Genomic DNA, 27,661 nt, shown 5'->3' on the forward strand with positions numbered 1-27,661 from the left:
AAAAAACCCACAACAAAAAACAAACCTCCAAAACCTCGACAAGAAGAAATAAAAATAAGCAAATCAAATAATTATTATTAATAATAATAATAATAATAATTAATAAAAATAAACTAAAATTCGATGTTGTTCCAAGTGGATTCAAGTTTCTGGGTTTTATTTTTGTCTTCTTGAGGAATTTAAAGTCAGCCCAAAACTCCAGGCGGGGCAAAAAGGGGGATGGGGAGAGGAGGTACAGCAGGTATAGCAAGGTGCCCTGTGAAGGTAGAGAGAGAGACCAACTCAGGTGAGGAGGAGTTGTGGTCACCCCATCCCACCTCATTTCACTCCATCCCACCTCATTTCACCCCATCCCATCCCATCCCATCCCATCCCATTCCACCTCATTTCACTCCATCCCACCTCATTTCACCCCATCCCATCCCACCTCATTTCACTCCATCCCACTTCATTTCACCCTATCCAACCAACCTCATTTCATCCCACCCCATGTCATTTCATCCTACCCCATGTCATTTCATTTCATCCCATCCCATCCCATCCCATCCCATCCCATCCCACCTCATTTCACTCCATCCCACCTCATTTCATCTCATCCAGCCAACCTCATTTTATCCCACCCTATGTCATTTCATCCCATCCCATCCTACCCCCCCTCATTTCACTCCATCCTACCTCATTTCATCCCATCCAGCCAACCTCATTTCATTCCACCCCATGTAATTTCATTTCATCCCATCCCATCCCACCTCATTTCACTCCATCCCACCTCATTTCATCCCATCCAACCAACCTCATTTTATCCCACCCCATGTCATCCCATCCCCCCTCATTTCACTCTATCCCACCTCATTTCATCCCATCCAACCAACTTCATTTCACCTCATCCCACGTCATTTCATCCCATCCCACCTCATTTGGAATCACAGAATCAATCAGGGTTGGAAGGGATCACAAGGATCATTTAGTTCCAACCCCCCTGCCATGGGCTGGGACATCCTACTCTAGATCAGGCTGGCCAAATTTCACCCCATCCCACCTCATTTCATCTCATCCTATCCCAATTCATTTCACCCCAACCAACCTCATTTCACCCTATCCCACCTTATTTTCCTCCCATCCCACCTCATTCCACCCCATCCCACCTCAATTCACCCCATCCCACTTCATTTCACCCCATCCCACCTCAATTCATCCCATCCCACTTCATTTCACCCTATCCCACCTCATTTCACCCCATCCCACCTCATTTCACCCCATCCCACTTCATTTCACCCCATCCCACCTCATTTCACCCCATCCCACCTCATTTCACCCCATCCCACCTCATTTCACCCCATTCCACCCACAGAATTGTAAGGGCTGGGAGGGACCTCAAGGATCATCCAGTTCCAACCCCCCCCACCACAGGCAGACACACCTCACACTAGATCAGGCTGCTCAGAGCCACATCCAACCTGGCTCTAAACACTTCCAGGGATGAGGCTTCCACCACCTCCCTGGGAAATCTCTGCCAGTCTCTCACCATCCTCGTGCTGAACAACTTCTTCCTAACATCCAGTACAAATCTGCTCTCCTCTAGCTTGGATCCATTCCCCCCAGTCCCATCACTGCCTGACACCCTAAGAAGTCCCTCCACAGCTTTCTTGTAGCCCCCTTCAGGTACTGGAAGGCCACGATAAGGTCTCCTTGGAGCTTTCTCTTCTCCAGACTGAACAGCTCCACCTCTCTCAATCTGTCCCTATAGCAGAGGAGCTGCTGCCCTCTGATCATCCTTGTGGCTCTTCTCTGGACACCTTCCAGCACCTCCAGATCCTTCCTGTCACAGAGTTCTTCTTTTAATGTCTAATCTAAATCTCCCCTTCTCTAGCTTGGATTCATTCCTCTTAGTCCTATCTCCACCTAACACCCTAAAATGTCCCACCCCACTCCAGGATGTGACCCCAGCTGAGGAAGGCTGCCTCCAGCAGCCCACGGCCACGGCATGCCCACCTTAGAGAGAAGTCAGCAAGCAGGCCCGGCAGGTCAATCAGAAGGATGCTCCGGGCAAGATCTGTTCACTTCAAACCACGAGTCTATACAGCTGCAGAGAGGAGAGGGCGTCACCACTGCGCTCGGGCTGGCCCTGCCTGTGCCCTCGCTCCCTCTCCCGGCTGCTCACCTACCTTTTGTGATAGATGCAGAGGCAGGGCAGCCTGGCTATCGTGTCCCCCTGCAGCAGCTCCTCCAGGCAGATCACACACTCGCCGGCGTCCTTGGTCAGCACATCATCTGGCAGGGGAGGAGGGGGGCAGCGGTGAGATGTGCTCCACCAGGGCCTTCCCCTCCCCGGGAGGGAGGGAAGCCCAAGGCCACCTCCACAGAGGCGATTAGGAGGGGGCAGCCAACTGGCAACATTGGCAGAGTGGCTCAGGTTAAGGCCCAGGGTGGTCTCCTACCCCTGGTACCCAAACAAGCACCGGCAAGGTGAGGATGAGCATCACTCCCTGAGCAGTGCTAAGGGGAGAGCATGGGAGATGCAGGAGCTTGCAGACCAGCACTCAACCCAGCAAACCTTGCTCCCTACAAGAGGGGCAGCCAGGGAGGACACATCTGCCCTGTTCCAGCCAGGTTTGCTGCCTTCAGAGGCACAGCCAGGGAGGACACATCTGCCCTGTTCTAGCCAGGTTTGCTGCCTTCAGAGGCACAGCCAGGGAGGACACATCTGCCCTGTTCCAGCCAGCTTTGCTGCCTTCAGAGGCACAGCCAGGGAGGACACATCTGCCCTGTTCCAGCCAGCTTTGCTGCCTTCAGAGGCACAGCCAGGGAGGACACATCTGCCCTGTTCCAGCCAGCTTTGCTGCCTTCAGAGGCACAGCCAGGGAGGACACATCTGCCCTGTTCCAGCCAGCTTTGCTGCCTTCAGAGGCACAGCCAGGGAGGACACATCTGCCCTGTTCCAGCCAGCTTTGCTGCCTTCAGAGGCACAGCCAGGGAGGACACATCTGCCCTGTTCCAGCCAGCTTTGCTGCCTTCAGAGGCACAGCCAGGGAGGACACATCTGCCCTGCTCTAGCCAGGCAGGACCTCACCTGTGCTCTTCCATGTGAACATGAGAAAAAGCTCCTTCACTTTGAGGGTGACTCCAACAGTCTGCCCAGAGAGGTTGTGGAGTCTCCTTCTCTGGCGAGATTCCAACCTCTCCTGGCCAATGTGATCCTGGGCAAGCTGCTGCTTGTGCCCCTGCTTTAGCAGAGGGGCTGGACTGGATGGTCCCCAGGGCTCCCTTCCCAACCTGTGTGATTCTGTGACACTCATCCAGCTTGGCTCCCTCCAGCACAACAACACCGCAGGAAGCCACGTGGCGAGGGGGCTGTGCCCCAGGGGGACCCCAAAGCAGCAGCAGGGTGAGCTGAGCCATGCGAGGGGAGTGGAGCAGTGCCCGTGAGCCGTTGCAGCAGCCTGCTGGAGCACAGCCCTCTTGGCAAGCCCTGCCCAGCCGCTTGCCCATGCAGGCTGCGGCAAGCGTCACTCTCCAGCCTGCCCGGCGCTGCCCCCGAGGCGGAAGGACGCAGCGTCCCTGGCAGAGCCTGGGCACCAGCCCTTACCATTGTAGGAGAGGCGAGGTTTGCTCAGACACATGATAAAGTGCATTTCCATCTCGTCAGAAGCCACGGACTTGGAGCAAATGGGGCACTTGAAACCTGCAAGGGAGAGCACAGAGAGCAGCTCTCAGCGAGGGCAGGAGGCGAAAGGTCCGCACCGCATCCCCGAGGCCACCGGAGGGCACGGCAGCCACTCACCTGCTGCCTGCATGGTGGCACGCACCCCACGCAGCGCCCGCCGGGCACCCGCTCATCCTGTGCCAGCCGCCAGCAGTGCCGAAGCAGCGGCGACAGCCACCCCACAGGGCACGGCCGCCCGAGCTGGCGCCTGCCGTCCCCGTGCCCGTCACGCAGAGGGCACCGAGAGCCTGCCAAGGCAGCGCACACGTGGCCAGCAGCTGCTGCTGGGCCTTAAAGGGCGAGGAGCAGCGTGGGCCACACAGCAGCCCATGGCTGGCAAGTGCAGGAGGCACATGCCTGTGCCAGGGTGGTGCTGCTGCAGCTTAGCCCCAGGCGACAGCAGCAAGGAAGGAGGTCGCCAGCAGGGCACGGGCAGGCCAGAGCTAGGAGCCCAAACTGCTGCTGCCTCCAGCACTGCCAGCCAAAAGCCCCAAGGAGCAGCGAGCTGCACAGGCTGACATCCCAGACTGATTTTCATCCTGTCACCTGGACCTGCCTGCTGACCCAGACTCCTGGGTGGAGCTGCCTGTGATGCCCAGACCTGCTCTGTGTCTTTGCTTGGAGGATGCCCGGCCGGTGCCAGGGTATCTCAGTGGTGCCACCACCTGCTCAAGCTCCACAGGCTGCTATGGCAGCCTCCCCCAGTGCCACCGAACGTGGCTGTCCTAAAACCAGGTTTCCACACCCCAAAGGTGCCCAAGCAGCCCTGCAGGTCACCTGCCCAGGACTTCCTGCCCTCTCACCACTGCCAGCTCAGGCCCAGGAGGTTCCTCCCTGCCCAGCACAGCAGCTGGATTCACAGGTGCCACCACTGCCACCACGGGTTTGCACCAGAACCTCTCTGCCTGCAGAGAGGAGAGGGTAATTTAAGGACCTGCCTTCTAAAAGCAGATCAGGTTTGACTGCAGTGCTGCTTAAAGGCTCGCTTCATATATATGCAAAGGCTGCTCAGGAAAGGAGAGCAAATTACCTAAGGATGAATCAGGTTCTCCTCTGCCACCACGTGGATGTGGTGAGGGCATTTTTTCACTTCTTGGAAGGGAGAAAGGCTTTAAAGGGAGGCAGCTCAGACCTCTGCCCTGCAAACAGCCAGGAAAACTGCTGGGCACCCTCTCATGAACCACAGTGATAAACATCAACTCCTTCCCAGCTCCCCAGGTGGCAGCCTGGGACACGAATGCCACCTCCTGCCCCTCCAGAGGGTGGCTGTTTCCCAGAAGGGCATGGCAAGGATGAGTATTATGGATGGTGGGGCCTGGCTTTGAGCCCTTGAGCCCAGGGGCCCCTCTGCCGAGGTGCCAGGCTGGCTATAGCATGCCACCACAGGGACTGAGACTTTGCCTAAGCCAGGTCTTGCTGTGGGGTCTTTGCTGCAAGTCTGGCCCTATTTAGAATCATAGCATCAGTCAGGGTTGGAAGGGAGCACAAGGACCTGCCAGTTCCAACCCCCTGCCATGCCCAGGGACACCCTAGCCTAGAGCAGGCTGCACACAGCCTCAGCCAGTCTGGCCTCAAACACCTCCAGCCATGGGGCCTCAAACCCCTCCCTGGGCAACTCACTCCAGCCTCTCACCACTCTCCTGCTCAACAACTTCCTCCTCACCTCCAGGCTGAATCTCTCCACCTCCAGCTTTGCTCCATTCCCCCCAGTCCTGGCACTCCCTGACAGCCTAAAAAGTCCTTCCCCAACTTTTTTGTAGCCCCCTTCACATGCTGGAAGGCCACAAGAAGGTCCCCTGGGAGCCACCTCTGCTCCAGCCTGCACAGCCCCAACTCTTTCAGGCTGTGCTCACAGCAGAGCTGCTGCAGCCTTCTGAGCATCATTTGCAGCCAGCAGCTGGAGCCTCAAGGGCAGCAACACCAACTTGCCTTCTCCTCTCCAGCCTAATTTTACTCCTGACCAATTTATCCCCTGTGGCAGCAGTGGGTTTGCTCTCCTCCCAAGTGTTTACCCACCCAGTGTATTTATAGAGCAGGCTCAGATAGCCTCCCAGCCTGCCTTCTGCAGGACCCAACCAGCCTCCCCTCGCCACACACCTTCCCCAGCCCCTGGGTCCCCTGGCAGCCTGCATGTCCTTGCCTGAACTGATCCTGCACTCGCTCTGCCAGCACCGCAGCTGCCAGTCCCTGCTGGGGGAAAGCTCTGGGGGCTGCTTTCCAGCAGCAAGCCCCCTGGAACGGGGCAGCTGTGAAGGGCTCCCTGTGGAGAAGGCGTTTGGGCTGTGAACTCAGTGTGAGGGCAAGATGCTGCCAGAGGGCAGGCACCATCCCCCGGGCGCCGCCTGGGAAGACCTCGTTCTCTGCCTTCCCCTTTTTCTGTGCCAATGTGTTATTTTAAACAGCTGCCCCAGATCTGGCAGCACCCTCAGGCATCCTAGGGGATGTGCAACCAGGGCAAAGGGAGAGGGTCCCGGGTGAGACTGCCCAGCTCACAACGGCTGGGCCATGGCAGGCAACCTGGCTCAGGACAGGGCAGAGCCCTTGGCAGGCAGCAGGAGCTGGGGACAGAGCAGGGCCCTTGGCAGGCAGCAGGAGCTGGGGGCAGAGCAGGGGGCTGTGCAGGCAGCAGGAGCTGGGGGCAGAGCAGAGCCCTTGGCAGGCAGCAGGAGCTGGGGGCAGAGCAGGGGGCTGTGCAGGCAGCAGGAGCTGGGGACAGAGCAGGGCCCTTGGCAGGCAGCAGGAGCTGGGGGCAGAGCAGGGGGCTGTGCAGGCAGCAGGAGCTGGGGACAGAGCAGAGCCCTTGGCAGGCAGCAGGAGCTGGGGGCAGAGCAGGGGGCTGTGCAGGCAGCAGGAGCTGGGGGCAGAGCAGGGGGCTGTGCAGGCAGCAGGAGCTGGGGGCAGAGCAAGGGGCTGTGCAGGCAGCAGGAGCTGGGGGCAGAGCAAGGGGCTGTGCAGGCAGCAGGAGCTGGGGGCAGAGCAGGGGGCTGTGCAGGCAGCAGGAGCTGGGGGCAGAGCAGGGGGCTGTGCAGGCAGCAGGAGCTGGGGGCAGAGCAGGGGGCTGTGCAGGCAGCAGGAGCTGGGGGCAGAGCAAGGGGCTGTGCAGGCAGCAGGAGCTGGGGGCAGAGCAGGGGGCTGTGCAGGCAGCAGGAGCTGGGGGCAGAGCAGGGGGCTGTGCAGGCAGCAGGAGCTGGGGGCAGAGCAGGGGGCTGTGCAGGCAGCAGGAGCTGGGGGCAGAGCAGGGGGCTGTGCAGGCAGCAGGAGCTGGGGGCAGAGCAGGGGGCTGTGCAGGCAGCAGGAGCTGGGGGCAGAGCAAGGGGCTGTGCAGGCAGCAGGAGCTGGGGGCAGAGCAGGGGGCTGTGCAGGCAGCAGGAGCTGGGGGCAGAGCAGGGGGCTTTGCAGGCAGCAGGAGCTGGGGGCAGAGCAGGGGGCTGTGCAGGCAGCAGGAGCTGGGGGCAGAGCAGGGCCTGCTGCAGGCTGTGGCAGTGTCTCCAGGCCTCTCTCTAGCTGGGGCAGCTTTAGCACCGTTATAAATAGCCAGCACCAACAGCCGGCAGGCTCTGCAGCGCTGCCTGTGCAGCTGGCTGGGGGAGAAAGGGTCCCACAGTAAGGACATGGGGATGGACTGAGGGGCCCAGGCTCATGGCACAGCCCCATAGCAAGGACATGGGGATGGACTGAGGGGCCCAGGCTCATAGCACAGACCCACAGCAGGGACATGGGGACAGACTGAGGAGCCCAGGCTCATAGCACAGACCCACAGCAGGGACATGGGGACAGACTGAGGAGCCCAGGCTCATAGCACAGACCCATAGCAAGGACATGGGGACAGACTGAGGAGCCCAGGCTCATAGCACAGCCCCATAGCAAGGACATGGGGACAGACTGAGGAGCCCAGGCTCATAGCACAGCCCCACAGCAAGGACATGGGGACAGACTGAGGAGCCCAGGCTCAAAGCCTGGCATGCTCCAGTCCCAGACGCTGGCTGCCACACAGGGCTGGGGGCTGAGCCAAGCTCAGAAGCACACACACACACACACACACACACACACACACTTTCTTGGCTCTGCATTTCACAAGATGGAAGGGAGGGAAGAAAAATGACTAAAGTGATGCAAATGCAACTGTGGAAATTCCTGGGGCTGGGCAGCAGCGAGGAGCTGCTGGGCAGACAGCCCCCAGGGTAGCAGCGGGGGCACTCCCTTCACCCCAGCTGTCGGCACAAATACTTGGCATTGCAAGAGCAACTGCTGGCCTCCCCCTCCAGGGCAGGGACTGGGGGCTGTGGGGTGCCCCCTGCCACGGAAAGGAGAGGCAGAGAAGAGGGAAGGGTCCCTTAGGCCTTCTTTAGGTGACGCCTGGATGGAAACCCACTGAAAGCAGGGGACGGACAGCATCCAGCAGCAGCGCAGCAGCCACCAAGCACCTGGGAGCATCCACCCACCCCCACGCACCCTCCCTGCTGCCTGCCTGGGTCCAGAGCCGGCCCCGCAGCTGAAAGGGCCACTCCCTCAGGCAGGCAGCCCCCTCCCAGGCCATGGTATTTTCCATGTTCCCCGAAATCCCCATTAATTTATCCTGCCTAAGCTGCCAGCCCCAGCGACGCAGGAGATTACATTCTGACAGCTGCTCATGGAAAATTCAGCTCCCTCCCTCCCTCTCTCCTCCCTCCTCCTCCTCCAGCTCTTTCCGCCCTCCTCCCACATGCCTAAAAAAGAATGAGAGAGAGAGAGAGAGAGAGGAGCGGCTCAGCTATTCCTCCTCGCCTGGGCCTCCTACACCCCCAGGGATGCTCCGGGGAAAGGCCATGGATCCTTCCTCCCTCGCAGGGCAGCTGGTGAGACTCCTGCCCTGGGGCTGGCACTGTCAGCGCTGGCAGAGATGCGCTGGCAGGCACCAGCTCTTGCCAGCAGCGAGCGAGGAAGAGGAGGGTGCTGTGGGAAGTGGGCTGGCCTGGGCAGACGGGTTCAGATGCAGACCTGGGGCTCCTGTATCCTGCAGCAGACTTGAGAAAGCCAAGGGCTTTCCAGGGCTGCAGGACACACGTCGGCAGGTGAGTTCATCTCTCTGATGGCTTGCTCTAGAAACCAGGAGCAAGCAGCTCTGCTGCTCTCCAGGGGCTGCTGCCCTCTGAGTATTTTTAGGAAGGTTCCATGGTTAATTTTAGAGAGCTGGGTGAAGCTGAGCTGGGAACCTCTGAAAACCTCCAGCGGGTCCTAGGCAGGCTGAAAAAGCCTTGTGCTTAACCCTCAAGGTGCTGAAACCACCACCACACAGGCTGCCCGGGGCACCTCTGGTGATGGCAGATGAGTTAAGGCGTTTCTGACCCATCTGTAATCACTGCCTCAAGCACAGCCATGGCCAGAGCTGGTAGGAATCACTTCTGAAGCTGGGAGAGGTAATTCCCATCGCTTCTGTCTACAAAGGAGTGCCTGCAGCAAGCTGCAAGGCCTGGGGAAGCCACTGAGCTCTGCACTGGGGTCAGGCACACCACCTCCTACCAGTGGAAGAAGCTGCTCCTCTGGAGGATGGGTGAGGTGGTGCCCACAGGAGCTGCAAGCCCTTCTCTGACCACAGGGAAAGGCACTTGCCACAGCCACGTTGCCTTGCAAAACCTTCTGCTAGCTCAGTGTGCCTCCTGCCAGACTGCTGACAGGCCACGATGCCACCAGCAGATGTGGCACCTCCCCAGTGGCAGGAGATCCCAGCTCTACCATCAGCAGATGGCTGAAATGCAGAGAGCAGCAGTGTCACACCTCCAGTGACAGGAGGAGGAGGAGGAGGAGGCCACCGCAGGATGATGTGCGCTGATGGCAGAGGGAAGCAGCAGCCCCAGGCCAAGCGAGCAGCTGCAGCCTGCACAACCAAGGCAAGTGCAGGCTCCTGCATCTGGGCCAGAATAACTCCCTGCACCAGCACAGGTGGGGTTTTGACCTGCTGGAGAGCAGCTGTGTGGAGAAGAAGGTGGCAGCGTGATGGACAAGGTGTCCACGTGCCCTTGGGGCCAAGAACACCAACGGTCTCCTGGGGTGCACTAAGAGGAGTGTGGCCAGCAAGGCCAGAGAGGTTCTCTTCCCCTTCTACTCTGCCACATCTGGAGTATTGGGTCCACTTCTGGGTTTCCCAGTTCAAGAGAGACAGGGAAATACTGGAGAGAGTCCAGTGGAGGCTACAAAGATGCTGAGGGGCCTGGAGCAGCTCTGGGAGGAGCAAAGGCTGAGAGCCTGGAGAAGAACAACCCCATGAGCAATGTTTGGCAAGAGGGTGGGGCCAGACTCTTGTCAGTGGTTCCCCATAACAGGACAAGGATCAACAGGCACAAACTGGAGCTCAGGAGGTTCCATCTGATGATGAGGACAAACTTGTTTGGTGTGAGGGTGCTGGAGGTCTGGAGCAGGCTGCCCAGAGAGGTTGTGGAGTCTCCTTCTCTGGAGATTCCAATCCCCTCTGGCCACTGTGATCCTGGGCAAGCTGCTGTGGGTGCCCTGCTTTAGCAGGGGGCTGGACTGGATGATCTCCAGAGGTCACCTCCAACCCCTACCATGCTGGGATTCTGTGAAGTCCTGCAACCCACTCCATACAGAGCAGCATTCACCTAAGCTGCCCAGGATAAACCAGGAGCCCTGCATGCACAAACTCCCCTAAACACACCTGCCCCAGGAGGGGTCCCTCCAACGGTGCCCAGTCTCAGCCTGGGACACCCCAGGCACCAGAGAGCCCAGGAATGAGCCCAGGCTGCCCAAGGTCCATGGAAGAGCTGGAAACCTCCACTGCATAGCCCACCTCAAGTGTCTCCAGAGAGCATCCTGGGCCCTGCCTTCCACCAGGTGAAGATGTGTGCAAGCAATGAGAGACACAGGGAATATCTGGTCTAAGCTTGCAGGTGAAGCAGAGTCCTGGTACCTCCTCCTTGCTGAGCATCCAACTTCCTCCCAGGACTTCCCCAAAGGCACCAGCTGATCCAGCAGCAGGTGGAGGCTGGAAGAGCTGGATTCTGTCTGATCAGAGGAGGAAAAGGCTGAAAGGACTCCACCTTTTCTGCTTCTCTTACCCCTCATGGGTTTCCAGGATGGAAGGGATCACAGAGGAGTTGTCCTCCTCACCAGCCAAGCAAAGGGAATCTGCAGAGCCAAGACAGTCAGATCCAACATCTCCTGGAGATGGCACATGGAGCACACAGAGCACACTCCCAGCACCTGGGCACACAGGCACCTGCTAGCTGAGGATCTCCATGGCTGTCCTGAGGGCACTGCTCACCATGGAAATGAAGCTCTACCAGTCTCTAAGCCTGGCAGTTGGTGATGCCACCTGGCACCAGGAGCTACCAGGAGGTAGCTCAAAGCTGCCCTCAGGATCTGTTCCACTAGGGCCCACACTCCCTCTGCCAGCAAAGCACTTGCATTGAGTGCCTGGCAGCAGGATCAGGCCCAAACCCACTTGCTTTGCAGAAGGAACCAGCACCATCTGCAGGGGCAGCTGGAGGAGCTGGAGCCCAGCACAGCCCTGCTGTGAGGCTCAGCAGTAGGTGAAGGCCATGCCAAGGCACAAGGGCTAACAGCAGCTGGGACACGTAGGCAGGAAGCACTGCAGGGCCTCCTCTGCCAGCTCCTACAAAGGGCCTCACAAGCACCCTTCCTCCTGATTTGAGCCTGCAGGGAGGTGGGGAGAGCATAAAGGCCAGGTCCAGGGTGGAAATAAGACATCCCACCTTCCTAGGGCTGGGGGGTGCCAGCCTGTCAGCTCTGGACAGTGAGCCAGGCAGGGGGAACATGAAGCCCACCAGCATGCTGGCTTAGATGAGCAACAGTGTGGCCAGCAGGGATTGTGCCCCTGTACTGGGCACTGGTGAGGCCACACATCAAATACTGGGTTCAGCTTTTGGCCATTCACTACAAGAAGAACACTGAGGTGCTGAAGTGGGTTCAGAGAAGGGCAGCAAAGCTGGGCAAGGGTCTGGAGAACAGGGCTGGTGAGGAGCAGCTGAGGGAACTGGGGGTGTTTAGTCTTCAGAAGAGGAGGCTGAAGGGAGACCTTCTGGCTCTCTACAACTCCCTGAAAGGAGGCTGGAATTAGGTGGAGGTCTCTTCTCCCAAAGAACAAGCAACAGAACGAGAGGAAAGGGCCTTAAGTTGTGCCAGGAGAGGTTTAGTTGGTCAGGAGGAACAATTTCTTCCCCTAAAAGGTTGTCAAGGCCTGGCCCAGGCAGCTCAGGACAGTGGTGGAGATCTCATCCCTGGAGGGATTCAACAGCTATGGAGGAGTGGTGCTGAGGGACTTGTTTTAGCAGTGACCTGGCAGTGCTGGGTTAATGGTTGGACTTGATGGTCTTAAAGGGTCTCTTTCAACTCAAACAATTCTGTGATTCTATGATGGCTGGGCTGAGACATCCCTGGATGGCACCACTTGGACAAAAATCCACCAGCACAGGCAGCTGCCTTGGCAGAGGGATGCTCCTGCTCCACCCCCATCCCACCTCAGCATTTCCTTGCTGAGTCAGTCCAGTTGGCTGAGTGGAGAGAAAATAAACTCTTGTCATGTGAAGCAGCACCCCAAAAAGAAGCTGCCCCCAGCCAGTGTCTAAGAAAAGCTGTCCCTGGCTCACAGTGGCTCCTGGCAAAGCCCCCACGCTGTCAGGTCGGCCACATGCCAGCACAGGGTGGCAGGGACGTGCCATGGATCACGAAGCTGGCCAAGGCCAGCACTGCCCTAGTGCCTCCAGTATCAGGTTTTGGAGACTCATCTGCCTGCTCCCACCCAACTCCAGCCGTGAGGAGGAGACACAGCAGCAAGGGAAAGCTGTTGGTGCTCCGGATGTGCCACAGAGGAGTCTCTAGAGCCAGCGAGATGCAGGAGGGGCTGAGTGGCATCATGCCTCAACCACCCAGGGCTTGCTGCAAGCCAGGAGGCAGAGAGATCTTTTTTTAGCCACTTGGGTTTCTTATGGGGGTGGTGGGGGAGGATGGGAAGAAGCAGAACAGATTGCAGTAGAGGCTCCAAGGGAAAGCCAGAGTTGGGAAGGGGCAGATGATGTGAGAGAGGGAGCCCCAGAGGGATGCTCGCTCCAGAGTGCCCAGAGTCATCACACCTCAGCACATGGATACACCAAAGCCCTGCAAGACACATCCAGCTCATGGACACTGGGAAGCAGGAGGGCAAAGAGGCCTGGCTGCATGGTCACAGGGCATCCAGAACCACCCTTCTTGCACACAGATCCTCAGGGAAGATATGCAAACAGCCTCTGCACGTTGAGCACCCCCTGTGCCTGTCACTGTCTGAGTATTGCCCCTTTCCCTGCTGCAGCTGCCCTTTCTGGGCAGAAATGCCTACAGCACAGGCAGAGAGCATCTCTCTCCTCTGGCCCAAGTAATGCTGCCAGACCAAGCTCTCCAGACCAGGAGGAGAAAGGCAACCTTGCAGGTCACCCTGGCATCCAGTGAGCCCTAGTTTACTGCAGAAACACTCCCCCAGCTGCTAGGAACAGGCTTCATAAGGAAGAGTGTGTAGCCCAAAGCTAATTTTAGCATCCTGGAGAACTGCAAAGTTAAGCACTGGGTCTGTCCTGGGTGACAGCCCAGCAAAGACATTAACACCTCAGACTCCTGCCCTTGGACTGCAGGGCTAGAACTGAGCAAGTCAGCAGCTCATTCTGGGCTCCTGCAAGTCACAAAATGGGTCTGGGACCACCTCAGTGTGCAGAAGAGCTGCCATGGAACTGCTCCTCACCTCTCAAGAGATGCTTGAGATTTCAGATTCACTGCCCAGAGAGGAGAAGGATCCTGCAGGCAGGCCTGGGAATTCCCAAAGGGTTTGCCTGCATGCCTGCTTTTTTCCTCCTGGCTATTGCTTGGGTGAAGAAGGAAGCCCAACTGCAAGCCCTGCAGTGGGTGGCAATCATCTGCAAGCTGCACTGAGCCAGAGGGGCAATGGTGGAGATCCCAGGTGCTGAAATCAAGGAGCCCAGGGATGCCCTCGGCAATGGTGGAGATCCCAGGTGCTGAAATCAAGGAGCCCAGGGATGCCCTCGGCAATGGTGGAGATCCCAGGTGCTGAAATCAAGGAGCCCAGGGATGCCCTCAGCAGCAGAGTGGGATGTGGTGACTTGGAGTTGGACACTTCGGCTTGGCAGGGCTGGGAGGGAGCAGCGAGGCAACGTCAGGAGGGGACCTGCTGAGGTGAGTCACTTCTGACTAAGCCATCTGCTGGGGAGTCACCGGGAGCTGCCAGAGGAATTCCTGCTTTCCAAAGGCCTGACCTGAGCCATTCCCAAACTCGACTTGGATCCAACCCCGCGGGGTGCAGCAGCAGCTCCCTGGCTACCTCCCTTCTGAGTCCGGGGTTTTCCCGAAGCAGAGAACTCACGCCCAGGTGCTCAGCTGATCTCCCTGAGAGGATGAAGGGACACTCCAGAGACACACACAGTGCCATGCCATGCTGGCAGAGGGAGCAGAGCCCAGATCTGACCTCAACCAGGTACCCAACTCCTGCTTCTGGGACGTCTCCTCCCTGGGCATCCCACGGCAGCGCCACGCCAAGAGAGCAGGGGAGGCTCTCCCATGGCATCTCAACATTTGGCCCACGGTGGCAGGAGTTACTGAGGCAACTGGTTGTCAGCAGTACAAACCCCTCGGTCCCTGGGGTGCGTGGGAAGGATGGAGCACTGCTATTTTGGGGTAGAAAAAGGGCAATTTTTATGTGGCGGGCAACAAACAGCACAAAAGGCAGCAGCAGCTACGCCCCCAGGCAGAACGCGGCTGTGAAACGCTCCCAGGCACTCAGCACTGGTGGTTTGCAACAGAAAGAAAGACACAAAAACCCAGGGGAGGAGCACGCTGCAGAGCAAGCCCTAACCTCACCTGCCCCCAGCTCCTCGCAGCGGGAAGAAACGCCTAGCAGACAGCTGCCCAGGAGGGTCTGCGGCTGCCAAGGGATGCCCAGGAAATACCCCAGGCTTCCAGGGTGGCAGCAAAGGGGAAAAGGAGCTGTGGATCTGCAGGGTGGGCTCTGCTCTGCGTGGTGCAGGAGGGCAGGCACACTCCACAGCACTGCCCAGCCAGGCAGCAGGAGCTCCCCTTCTCCAGCCACAGCATGAGGCTGTCTGGGTTGGAGAGTGCCTTGAGCAACCTGGGTTAGGGGCAGGTGTCTCTGCCCCATGGCAGAGGGGTTGGAAGTAGGTATCTTCAAGGTCCCTCCCAACCCCAACCATTCCATGATCCATTCTATGACCTGGGAGACAGCCTGGTGCCAGGGATGAGGCCACAGCACACGGCATGCCCTGGAGCAGCCCTGCTCCACACACTGCCTTTGCTGGCAGACACAGCTGGCTTGCTGCAGCTCTGTGAGCTGAGCCTCCAACACAGAGAGCACAAAGCCCTTGGTGAGCAGCAGGGTCTGTCCATGTCAGATCCTGCTGCAGGTAAGAGAAACCCTGTTCAGCTGCGTTCAGCACCTTGCCTGCTGGTGCTTTCTCCTTCTCTTCAACATGTGCCACCCTCAAATGTGGGAGGGCCCAAACTGCCTCACAGCCAGCTGGGCACAGGAGGGAGAGTGGGGCAGAACTCCTAGCTATGGGATTTCTTTTCCCCAGGAGAAAGTAAAAGCACCAAGTAGAGGGAGCCACTGTCCCTGGAGGGGTCCAAGAAAAGACTGGCTGGGCACTTAGTGCCATGGTCTGATTGGTTGGGCAGGGCTGGGTGCTAGGTTGGCACTTAGTGCCATGGTCTGGTTGATTGGACAGGGCTGGGTGCTAGGTTGGCACTTAGTGCCATGGTGTGGTTGGTTGGGCAGGGCTGGGTGCTAGGTTGGCCTGGCTGAGCTTGGAGGTCTCTTCCAACCCGCTTGATTCTATGAGCACTTTCAGAGCTGGGCAGGACTTTGGAAAGCAAAGCCCCCCAGGAGACACTCACCCAGAACTTGTTTGCTTCATATCTGTCTACAGGGAGCAAAAGGAAACCAAAAGCATCTACAAGCACCCTGAGAAGGAGGAGACCCAGGCAGACAGCAGACTTTGAGGGCTATGAAATCAACACTGCAACAAATAAACACATGGACAACAGGTTCCAAGTAGCAAGCTGTAGGTGGGGACAACCTGAAATCACAGTATCATCAGGGTTGGAAGAGACCTCACAGATCATCAAGTCCAACCCTTCAATGATGAGGATGTTCTGCCTCACCTCATCCTTAAGCACCAGCTTCTGATACGTCTGGCCCTAAAACCAACTTCAACCAACGTTGACTGGCTTGGTGAGACCACATCTGGAGTACTGTGTCCAGTCTGGGCTCCCCAGTTCAAGAGGGACAGAGTGCACTGGAGAGTAGCCACTGGAGACTATGAGGATGATGAAGGGACTGGAACATCTATCTGAGTGATGGAGCAAGGCTGAGAGCCCTGGGGCTGTTGAGTCTGAAGAGAAGATGATGAGAGGGGATGTGATCAATGTCTATAACTGTCTGAGGGGTGATGCCAAGAAGGGTCAGGCTATTTGCAGTGGTGTCCTGTGATTGCACAAGGGGCAATGGATACAAACTGGAACCCAGGAGGCTCCATCTGAACAGGAGAAGAAACTTCTGTGGGATGAGGGTGCTGAAGCCCTGGAGCAGGCTGCCCAGAGAAGCTGTGGAGTCTCCTTCTCTTTAGACTTTCAAGCCGCATCTTGGATGTGTTCCTGTGTGGCTTGCCCTGGGTGACCCTGCTCTGGCAGGATGGTTGGGCTCAATGATCTCTGGAGGTCCCCTTCCAACCCCTATCATCTTATGATTCTCTGATTCACTCTCCCTGCAGAGGGTAGTTTAAAAGCCATCTGGCTAGAGCCAATCTCCATTTTCCCCAGCTACAGCTGGATGGACTGAAAAGTGGCTCCAATTCCCCTCCACAGCTGCACCAACTCCTAGGGAGAGCTCCCACATGAATTACCACAATTACCCTGGCTGCAGGAGGCACTGCCTGGCTGGTGACAAGGACTTCTCCAAACACATCCACACCACCCCCCCCTCCAGACACCCACCATGCCAAGCTGTGAGGCAATCAATTGCCACGCGATAAGCGAAGCCTTCGGCACCACCCTGGAGATGGTGAGCTGCAATCAGAGAAACAAAGCTAAGGGGAGAACCATTCCAGGTGCCTTTCAGGGTAGCAAACAGGCAAAGAGGTGCAGAGGATGTGGGAGCTCCTCACCACCAGCAGCCCCATCCTTGGAGGAAAGAAAGCACTGGGCAGGGGAAGCATCACTTCTCCTGCCTGTCTGCTGCTTTCCTCCTCTTGCGTCGCAGGCAGCTGGCCTCTAAAAATACTCACTGTTGTCATGCTGGCCTGCCTGCTAGGGCCAGGAAACAGCTCTGAGCAGCTTTCAGTTCACTTCTTCATCTCTGCTCGCCTCACCAGGGCCCAGCCCAGCCCCCTTTCTGTGCCTGGCAGGGGACAGTCTCTCACGAGTCATGGCCATAAGGGCGCTCGCTGGAAGTATACAGCCCTGGGGTATTTCTGCTCCAAGTAGCACAAGTTACTGACTGCTGGTGAGGCTGCACCTCAATATTGGGTTGAGGTTTGGGTCCCTAACCACAAGGATGACACTGAGGGGCAGGGGTGAGTCCAGGGAAGGGCAATCAAGCTGGTGAAAGGTCTCGTGAGGAGCAGCTGAAGGAACTGGGGTTGTTTAGTCTGCAGAAGAGGAGGCTGAGGGGAGACCTCATTGCTCTCTACAGCTCCCTGAAAGGAAATTTGGAGCCAGGTGGGGGTTGGTCTCTTCTCCCAAGGAACAGGTGGAAAGGGCCCACGTTACCCCCAGGGAGGTTTAGGTTGGATGTTTGCAACAATTTCTTCCCCAAAAAGGATTGTCAAGCCCTGGAACAGGCTGCCCAGAGCAGTGGTGGAGTCCCAATCCCTGGAGGGCTTGAAAAGCCATGGAGATGTGGTGCTGAAGGATTTGGTTTAGAGATGACCTGGCAGTGCTGGGTTAACAGTTGGGTTGGATGATCTCAAAGGTCTCTTCCCATCAAAATGATTCTCTGATTCTAAAAGGGCAAATATTTCCACTGCCCCTCTATAAATCCCCACAAGACCACTGTGAAAAGCTCATAGTCTCATGTTGGTGTCAGTGATGGGACTGCCACAGCTGCACAACATGCATGAGCATAGAGAGCCAGGAATTTCCCAAGCTAAATCAGCCCCTGTCCTCCCAACATAACACAGCAGCTGTCCCAGGACCAGCCTGCTGCCACCATCGGCCAGCACAACTCAGCTCAGGGGGAAGGCGAAGGTCAGCTCCACCCTGGAGGTGCACTGCAGCCTCTCCAACAGCCTGGTACCATCCTCACTGGGAAAACACACCTGGTACCAAACGCCTCCATCACAAAGCCTCACCACTGAGGCCTGGGAAGGAGGATCCCAGCACTGAGCACTGTGTCTGCTCATGCTCAGCTGCCTGCTTGCAGCACAAACCTGGCAGCACACAGGTAGGGCATCCCAGCACTGAGCACTCTGTCTGCTCATGCTCAGCTGCCTGCTTGCAGCACAAACCTGGCAGCACACAGGTAGGGCATCCCAGAACTGTGTCTGCTTATGCTCAGCTGCCTGCTTGCAGCACAAACCTGGCAGCACACAGGTAGGGCATCCCAGCACTGAGCACTCTGTCTGCTTATGCTCAGCTGCCTGCTTGCAGCACAAACCTGGCAGCACACAGGTAGAGCATCCCAGCACTGTGTCTGCTCATGCTCAGCTGCCTGCTTGCAGCACAAACCTGGCAGCACACAGGTAGGGCATCCCAGCACTGTGTCTGCTCATGCTCAGCTGCCTGCTTGCAGCACAAACCTGGCAGCACACAGGTAGGGCATCCCAGCACTGAGCACTCTGTCTGCTTATGCTCAGCTGCCTGCTTGCAGCACAAACCTGGCAGCACACAGGTAGAGCATCCCAGCACTGTGTCTGCTTATGCTCAGCTGCCTGCTTGCAGCACAAACCTGGCAGCACACAGGTAGAGCATCCCAGCACTGTGTCTGCCCATGCTCAGCTGCCTGCTTGCAGCACAAACCTGGCAGCACACAGGTAGAGCATCCCAGCACTGTGTCTGCTTATGCTCAGCTGCCTGCTTGCAGCACAAACCTGGCAGCACACAGGTAGGGCATCCCAGAACTGTGTCTGCTCATGCTCAGCTGCCTGCTTGCAGCACAAACCTGGCAGCACACAGGTACAGGGACTGTGGCAGAAGCCCTGTGCCAACAGCCATGAAGACCTGCCTACCAGCTCCTGAGACTTCCCCACCACCCTTCTCAAACTCCAGGCCCCACAGAAGGCTGGAAAACTAAACCACACCACTCCCTGACCCCCACCACTGGCATTCCCTTCACAAGGCAGGAAACCTGCCAGCAGCTGGGCTCTGCCCACGGGAAACACTGTGTAGTGACACCACAAGAGGCCCCAGGCCAGCAGGGCTTCCTGCAGCCTGTAACAGCCTCCCACCAGAAAGCACACAGCAAAAGCCCTTGGCCAAGTTGCACCCACAAGGAACAGCCAGAGCATCCCTGGGGAAGATCCAAGCCCCCAGGGGGTTTGCCTGCCTTTGAAACCTGGCCAGTGGGACTGGTGCAGACAAGATATCTAAGGCCCAACTTTAAGCACTCCTGCTCTGTCTGAGACCACAAGCAGGTGTGGCTCTACAGTGAGAGGCTCTCTGTACCCTATCGCATAGAGCGGGCAGGTAAAAGACCCTGCAGCAGGGTTACTGCCTCACAGCATCACTCACCCACTTGTGTAAGTCACTCACAACCCCTCCTGGCTTCAGTGTTCAAGGGAAGCAGGAGAGGGCCAGGTCAAATATACCCAAATCCAAGTATTTGGCATATCTGAGATATCAAGTGTACCAGTAACAGAGGCAACGAGGCACATCTGGAGAAGAGGAGGCTGCAAAGTGACCTTCTTGTGGCCTTCCAGGATCTGAAGGGGGATACAAAAAAGCTGGGGAGGGACTTTTTAGGCTCCAAGGGAGTGACAGGACTGGGGGGAATGGAGTAAAGCTGGAGGTGGGTACGTGCAGACTGGATATGAGGAGGAAGTTCTTCAGCATGAGAGTGGTGAGAGGCTGGAATGGGTTGCCCAGGGAGGTGGTTGAGGCCCCATGGCTGGAGGTGTTTGGGGCCAGGCTGGCTGAGGCTGTGTGCAGCCTGCTCTAGGGTAGGGTGTCCCTGGGCATGGCAGGGGGGGTTGGAACTGGCTGATCCTTGTGGTTCCTTCCAACCCTGACTGATTCTATGGTTCTTGTGGTTGCCCAGTGGCTGACCAGGGTGCCACAGAAGAGATTCACTCAAAGATCTCTTTGCTGCCCAATTTGTCACACAGGAGATTACACCAGAGGGAAAAAAAAGCTTTGCTTTTATTTTTCCCTTCACCCCTCCCCCCCAAGTGGGTTTTTCTCTCTCCCTGTGTTTCTCTTGAAATTAATTTTCAGCATTTAGCAGCATTTTCCCATGGCTCTCCAGGGCTACCTTGGCCAGGTGCCAGCCCTGGTACTGCTCCTCTACCAAAGATGTCAGCATCTGATTGATCCTCCGGGCAGCAAACGAGAGAGAGAGAGAGAGGAGGCCTAATAGCACATTAATACCTAAGAGAAGCCTTTACAGTTATTCCAGTCATTGGAACAAACATCCCAGCCAAACAAACCAGCATGGGATGAACATACATCACAGGCAAGGAAGACAACCCTGGCTGGGAAGTGGGTCAGGCCCGGGAGCATGAGAGCAGCATCCTCAGCACCTCTGGAGCACAGGTGTGCAGAGCGGGCAGAGACCACCCAGCTCCTCCATGCCCATCCACAGCCAGCTTTAGAGAGAAGCCAGCCCAGTCAAGCCAGTCAGAAGCACAGCAAGGTGCTCCTGGCTGCTGGGTGAGGTGGCAGAGAGGTTTGGGAGGGCACTGGGTGAGTTGTGAGGCAGCCTGTGCTCGCTGTGACTGCGCAGGCAGCAGGGAGCTGCCGCTGGCTTGTCGCGCACAATGCCAACGTTGACACACTTCAGCTCCATCTCCAGGCTGTGGGGCTGCTACCTGGTAAAGATGCCTTTGGGTCTTTCATCTCCTGGTCTTGGATGTTTTGGTTTTTTTTTTCTGCCTCCCAAGGTAGCTGCTGGCTCTTCCCCTGGGGTTACTCTAGGTTGGAAGGGGCCCCCAAGGATCATCTGGTCCAAGCTAAGGGGTGTTAGAGTTGAAGTGAGCTGGCCCAGCACCCTGGCAAGATGACTGTTACAGAGTCACAGAAGCATTCAGGCTGCCAAAGCTCCTCAGGATCACCAAGTCCAACCCAGAACCCTGCTCTGCAAGGCTCACCCTAAGCCATATCCCCAAGCACCACATTCAAACGACTTTTAAACACACCCAGAGTTGGTGACTCCACCACCTCCCTGGGCAGCACATTCCAGTGCCTGACCACTCTTGCTGGGAAAAATGTTTTCCTAATATCCAGTCTAAACCTACCTAGTCACAGCTTGAGGCCATCCTCTCCTGTTCTATCACTAACTACCTGTGAGAAGAGATCAGCACCAACCTCCTCACAACCATCTTTCAGGGAGCTGTAGACAGCCATGAGGTCTCCCCTCAGCCTCCTCATTTTCCAAGTAACCATCCTCAGTTAAAATCCACTGCTTCTTCACCTGGGAGATGATTCCAATGTCTGACTTTTCTCATGGGGAAAATTCTTCTTCTGGAGTAAAACTGGACTCAATCTTGGAGAAGGCAGAAGTGGAAAAGCAACCCCTCCAGACCTAGAGAGTCCAGCAGCTGACTATCACCAGCCTGGGGAATCATCAGGGCTGACTTTGCACTGCTTCCCAAATGATCTGGAGGCCTGGCAATGCTCTGGATGCCCAATCCCAGCTGCCAGACAGTCACCAGCACCAAACCCACAAAATGATGGAGGACAGAACCCTTTGGAATTTCCACTGGCAAAAAAAAAAATCAGTTGATCAGAGGAATGTCCTGTAGACCTTGGGGTGCCCTTCCCCAGGCCTAGCCCCTATAAGGGGACTTGATGTGATGTCTACGTATTGAGAAGCTGGTGGCAGGGAAGTCAGGGCTGAAAGCAGGCTCCCTCCAGCAGCTCACTGACTGTAGCCAGCTAGAATGACCCTTTCTGGTTTGGGTGTAGAGACTGCAATGTCAGGGCTGGCTCATGAGTGAGGATCACCAAGCATCATCAAGAAAAGGCTCAGGACCTGAGGCTCTCTGAGTACACTAAGGGGTACACCACAGACATGCCTCTTCCCAGCTAGGCAGAGACACCAAGGCTGCCCAGTGCAAGTGTCCACATACACCTTCAGCTCATCCTCCAAGCAATCCCTATTTCACACCCTCTACTCCAGAGCAGGATCAAAGAACATTTCCAGGTTGTTTTGCTCTCTAACCCTGCCTGGAGAAGGACCCAGCCCAGCATCCTGACTGCCATCTCTGCACAAGACGCCCTTCCATCTTCCCCAGCCTGGATCCTCCTGCTTCAGGTGAGGTGCTGCTGAGAAGGCAGTAGTTTGCTCAGTGAAGGAGACCCCCTCCAGGCTCACTTCTGCCAGCAGGCAGGACAAACAGCTTGTCCTGCAGGAGCATGGAAAGCCTGGGACGTTGCCGGTGGCCCTGTGCTAAAGGATGAGCCAGGCATTTCCTTGGGCCAACCGGAGGTATGGATTTATTGGAGCCTCAACCACTCAAGGGCTTTGGGTGATGAGCAGGATTTCCAGATAAACTTTAAGCTACTTACAGCCTCTGCAAACTCCCCAAGATCCTCTGATGGAGACGAAAACCAGGAACGATACGAAGAGAACCACACAAAGCTGGAGACACACAGCACTAAACCACACATCTCCTTTCTCTTCCTTCCCCCTGCTAACTGTGGCTTTGCCCCAAAGACCTAATGGCCACAAAGCTCCAGGGAGAAGGTCAAGTGCTACAAACAAGCTGCAAAAGGTACTTTGTCATCTTATACAAGCCAGGAAGCAGCTCTTGGAAACCCTGAGCAGACAGGGAAATCCCAGAGTAGTTCCAGGTGGAGCTGCAGCAGTTAGGTTGCTGGGAAAACCCTCACCAGGAAATGGGATACTCAATCATCCAGGGAGATGCTGTCCCTTCAGAGGGAGGGACAAGCTCCACCACAAAGGTCAGGGCCTGCTCATCCATCTCGTCTGAAGGAGGCACTTAGGCTTTGCTGAGCAGCAGCTCTCCTGTCCTGGCCCATCAAGGGCTAGAGGCCTTCAGTACGTAACAGTTCCTGCTGTTGCTGTGCCCCAGCAGCTGCGGGCACCACCACCAACCATCACCATGCCCAGCACCATAGAGTGATGCTGGAGCACCTGCTGGCTCTGGTGACCATGCCACAACCTCCCTCTGCCCACGTTTCCCAGCGCAGCCCTCCTTTCTCACTCCCCAGTCACACCTGGTTCTCCTGCAAGCCTTTGATGGCTAAAAGGCAAAGGAGTGGCACCAGGTAGAGAGAAGAGCTTAGCCCACTGCAGCTCATCCCTCAGGGTCCCTGCTGGTGGGCCAGATGGGCCATGAAGCAGTGGGAGAGGTGTACAAAATTGGTGTTGCAGACAAAGGCAGCGGTGAGGTTCTGAGCCTTGTCCTTACCGCCAGCGTGAAGCCCAGACTCCTCACTGTCCCACCGAGGATCCCATGGAGTCCAGGGAGCACTTTAAGGCTCTTCACCCAAAGCCAAGTGCTCCTAGAAGAGCAAGCTCACGAATGTGAACTTCCCCACATGCCAAGAGTGAGGTGTTCAGCCTGTGCCGAGGCAGGAGGAAAGGAGGAGGCAGGGCAAGGAGCCATGCTCCAAACTCGAATGCTCCTAGAGGAGCAAGCTCATGAACATGACCTTGCTTACAAGCTGAGATCAGCACCATTCTGGTCTCCAGCCCGTGCAATTGCAGGAGGAAAGGGGCAGGCATGGCAAGGAGCCACTCTCCAAACTCAAGTGCTCCTAGAAAAGCAAGTGCATGAACACAACCTTCTCTACATGCAGAGGTCAGCACCATGCAGGCTTCCAGAGGCAGAAGGAAAGGACAGACAGGGCAGGAAGTCACTCTCAGGACCTGTTAGCCACAGAGTCTGAGGACTCTTCACAACAACTCAGCAGCACAGCAACTCAGATCCCTGAGACCTCCAGGCACACGTCCTCCCGTGTGGGTGTGGGGGCTGCTGGGTCTCCTCACCCCCACCCTCGAGGAGACATCTCCAGGAGCAGGGAGAGCCACACACAGCAATGTCAAAGCTCCTCTCCATTTACCCGAGCACTGCTGCCTCAGCACTTTCCAGGGGCTAATGGAGTGCTGCAAGAGGAGCAGGTCGATGAAGAGGAAGGGTAGTTCCTGGCTGCCCTGCTGGCAGTTACCAGGAGATGGGTGGGAATTTCAGTCACCTTGAGGTGCTTCATCTTCTCACTATGGAGGATTCACCTCTTAGGCCGAGAGGAGGAACACAAAAGTTTTGTTTGCTCCAACAAGTTTTCAGAACAGGTTTTTAAAGCATCCTCTGCTCCTTTTGCTGTTGATTAACAACAAGAAAGAAGCACCACCAGGAGAGGCTTCAGCAAGAGCCTATTGGTGCCTCTGCTTTGGCACAACTCAAACGCTCTCAGAAGGCCCTAAAAGAGGCACCAGAGAAACTCAGCTTTTGTAGCACTTCCCACAGGGCTGCACTCTTCCAAGGGCACCACATTTAACTCAACAGCATCAAGTCAGCTCCTTCAAGCAGCCAGAAAGAAGCTTACTCCATTTTGCAGCTGGTTTTATCTTTACAAGCAGGTTTTTACCTCAGCCTTGCAGTTTGAGAACTATTATTTAACATCACTGATTTGCTCTGACCAATCACCTCTAGGCAGGGGTTGACTACAGGGTGCTTCTGTATAACAAAACCCTCCTCATTCCAGCACCAAGCACAGCAGAAGCCTCCTGGCACTCATATTCTGTTGGAACACCTGGCTGGATGCTGCACCTTTGCTCCTTTCTGTGTTTTAAAACAACAGCAAAAGAGGTTCCAGCTCAACACAAGGGGGAACTTCTTTACTGTAAGGGTCACAGAGCCCTGGCACAGGCTGCCCAGAGAGGTTGTGGGGTCTCCTTCTATGGAGACTTTCAAGGCCTGTCTGGATGTGTTCCTCTGTGATCTGTGCTAGATTGTGTGGTCCTGCTCTGGCAGGGGGTTGGACTGGACCATCTCCCTGGGTCCCTTCCAACCCCTAACATCCTGTGAGCCTGCGAACAGAGCAGTGGCACAGCCTGCACAGGGCCACGGAGGAAGAAAGTTTGCAGTTGCAACTTGGGCACCACATGTGAGCTCTTTCCATCTGCCAGGAAGGACTGGAAGCCTCCTGCTCATCTGGATCGACAGGAAGCAGACCCAGAGCGTTCTGCCACCAAAGATGCGATGCTTCGACCTCACCGAGGAGAGCAGCCCACAGAGACCGGGTAAGGGGGGGGAATAATCCCAAGATGGAAGGAGGAAAATGGGCCCCATGGGCCTCGTTTTGCACTTTGTTCTTGTCCACTGGTTCAGTTTCCAGCCTTCCTGAAAATGAGGCATTGTCCGGAGGCGTGTTATGAAATTCCCAGACCGCGTCACGCCAGGAGAACACTGCGAGCGTTGGCGAGGGGGCCGGGTGGGAGAGCAATCCCAGACTATTCCAGGAAACGCAACGAGACATCCCTGAAACGACTTCCCCTCTAGCCAGGAGGGAAGAGGAGGACCTCCCACCTCGCTCCCTGCACCCAGCCAAAAAACTAGGTCAGTGACACAGCCCTGCTCGCAGCCAGAGCTTCTCTCCAGACACCAAGGCACAGGGAAAGGTCCATCCAGGAGGGTGAGAAGGGCAACCTTGCCCACTCCTGTTGCCCGACCTGCTTCCTGTGAGAGCACAGCTGGCTTCCCAGCCCTGTTATAGAGGCAGGCAGTTCCTCCTCTGCTTCCTCCCCAGCACCACAACAGTGCCAGCTGGCTTGAGTGAGAAAACCCACTTTGGCCTCTCCCTGGCCTTTTATCAGCCCAACGGGGAAAAAAATCCCATACTTCACTTTCAAAGGCATCCTTTGCCTCTTTCCCAGTGTCTAAGGCATAGAAATCACTCTACCTGAGCAGCATACCTCAAAACACCTTCACAACTCAGCCTGGTCTTCAAAACCCAGGGCTCAAGCTTGAGCCCACTCAGAGTGCACTCTCCCAAGACGAGACAAGGCTGCCACACTCCCTGCTTCACAACCCAGAGCCTGAACACCTCCCTTCCAGAAAGGCTTCACAACCCACAGCCTGAACACCTTCCTTCCAGAAAGGCTTCACAACCCAGAGCCTGAACACCTTCCTTCCAGAAAGGCTTCACAACCCACAGCCTGAACACCTTCCTTCCAGAAAGGCTTCACAACCCACAGCCTGAACACCTTCCTTCCAGAAAGGCTTCACAACCCAGAGCCTGAACACCTTCCTTCCAGAAAGGCTTCACAACCCACAGCCTGAACACCTTCCTTCCAGAAAGGCTTCACAACCCACAGCCTGAACACCTTCCTTCCAGAAAGGCTTCACAACCCACAGCCTGAACACCTTCCTTCCAGAAAGGCTTCACAACCCAGAGCCTGAACACCTTCCTTCCAGAAAGGCTTCACAACCCACAGCCTGAACACCTTCCTTCCAGAAAGGCTTCACAACCCACAGCCTGAACACCTTCCTTCCAGAAAGGCTTCACAACCCACAGCCTGAACACCTTCCTTCCAGAAAGGCTTCACAACCCAGAGCCTGAACACCTTCCTTCCAGAAAGGCTTCACAACCCACAGCCTGAACACCTTCCTTCCAGAAAGGCTTCTCCCTCCACAGCCCCTTCCTCCCTTGACCTTGACACAGATGCCAGCCCCAGCGCCGCGGAAGGAGAAGGAGCGGGGTCCTTCCTCCAGGCTTGGCACAACGGGACGAGACCAGGTGGTCAACTTAGGGGCAGTTCCCTCAACCCTTGCCAGGTGAACCATGCCCACTACTGCTCCCGGGTCCGAGTACCCACCGAGCGAGGGGATGCCGGGGGATGGCTCCGGAGAGCCGGTTACTCACCGCTGTGCGAGCTGAACCACCGCGGTGCGATGTGGAGGGGCAACGCGTCGGCCAGCGAGGCCCGGGCACCCAGGTACAGCATCCCGTCTCTATGGTGACCGCCTCCCGTCTCCTGGTAACCGTTGCCATGGGCGTACGTGGAGTCGGAACCCGGACCGCCGCCGCCGCCGCCCGGGGCCCGCTCGGCCTCCCCCGCCGCCCGCGCCGCCGCCGCGTACAGCCCGAAGGGGACGGCGCCGGCCGCCGCCGGGTCCATGCCCATGCCGGCCACCGAGCTGACGGAGCGGCTGCGCAGCCCCATGGCGCCGCCGCCGCCGCCACCCGCTCGGTAATGGCCGAAGGGGGGCGGCCCCCCCCCCTCCTCCCGGCGGCGGCACGGCGCTGTCATCCGTCGACACCCCCGGGAAGGGGCCCCGCGAACGGGTCGCCGTGCTCTGCTTGCCCCCCATATGGGCTCCGCCGGGCCGGAGGGAGCCGAGCGACAGCCCCCCGCGGGGAACGGGGCCGCGCCGCCCCCGGGAGGCGAGAGGGGGCGGAAGGAAGCGGGGCGGGGGGGCGCGGGGAAGCTACGGGCGAAAACCCATCCCCGCCCCAGGCATCCTCCCCCTGCCGGGCCCGCAGGGGCGAGGGAGCCCCGAGACCGCCGTCGCCGTCACCCCCGGCGGGGGCCGCCGAGGGCTCCGGGGCCGCGGAGGCGGGGGAGTGGAACGGGACCGGCGGGGGAGGGAAGGAGGGAGGGGGGATGGAGGCCGGCCGGGTCGCTCCGCCCGCCTCGCTCCTGCCCGGGGCGCGGCCGGCAGCCGGGCGACGATCAGCTGCGGCCCATGAGGCGGCGGGGGGCGGCGGGGGCGGCGGGCCCCGCTCCGCTGCGCTGCGCCGGGCACGGCCTCGCTGCCGGCCGCCGCCAGC

At 57.4% G+C, this 27,661-nt stretch overlaps 1 protein-coding gene across 1 annotated transcript; it reads right to left on the bottom strand.

Annotated features, from left to right (window-relative positions):
* Positions 1-126: 126 nt before the first annotated feature.
* ZNRF1 (zinc and ring finger 1) lies at positions 127-27,621 on the bottom strand. Its single transcript, XM_064160508.1, is given in 6 exon segments — positions 127-256; positions 1,993-2,083; positions 2,166-2,271; positions 3,587-3,682; positions 26,753-27,098; positions 27,100-27,621. Coding segments are annotated over 5 exon segments (708 nt in total). The 5' UTR covers positions 27,202-27,621; the 3' UTR covers positions 127-256; positions 1,993-2,025.
* Positions 27,622-27,661: the final 40 nt, after the last annotated feature.

Source organism: Pogoniulus pusillus, chromosome 20, assembly GCF_015220805.1.
Source record: "Pogoniulus pusillus isolate bPogPus1 chromosome 20, bPogPus1.pri, whole genome shotgun sequence".
Lineage (NCBI taxonomy): Eukaryota > Metazoa > Chordata > Aves > Piciformes > Lybiidae > Pogoniulus > Pogoniulus pusillus.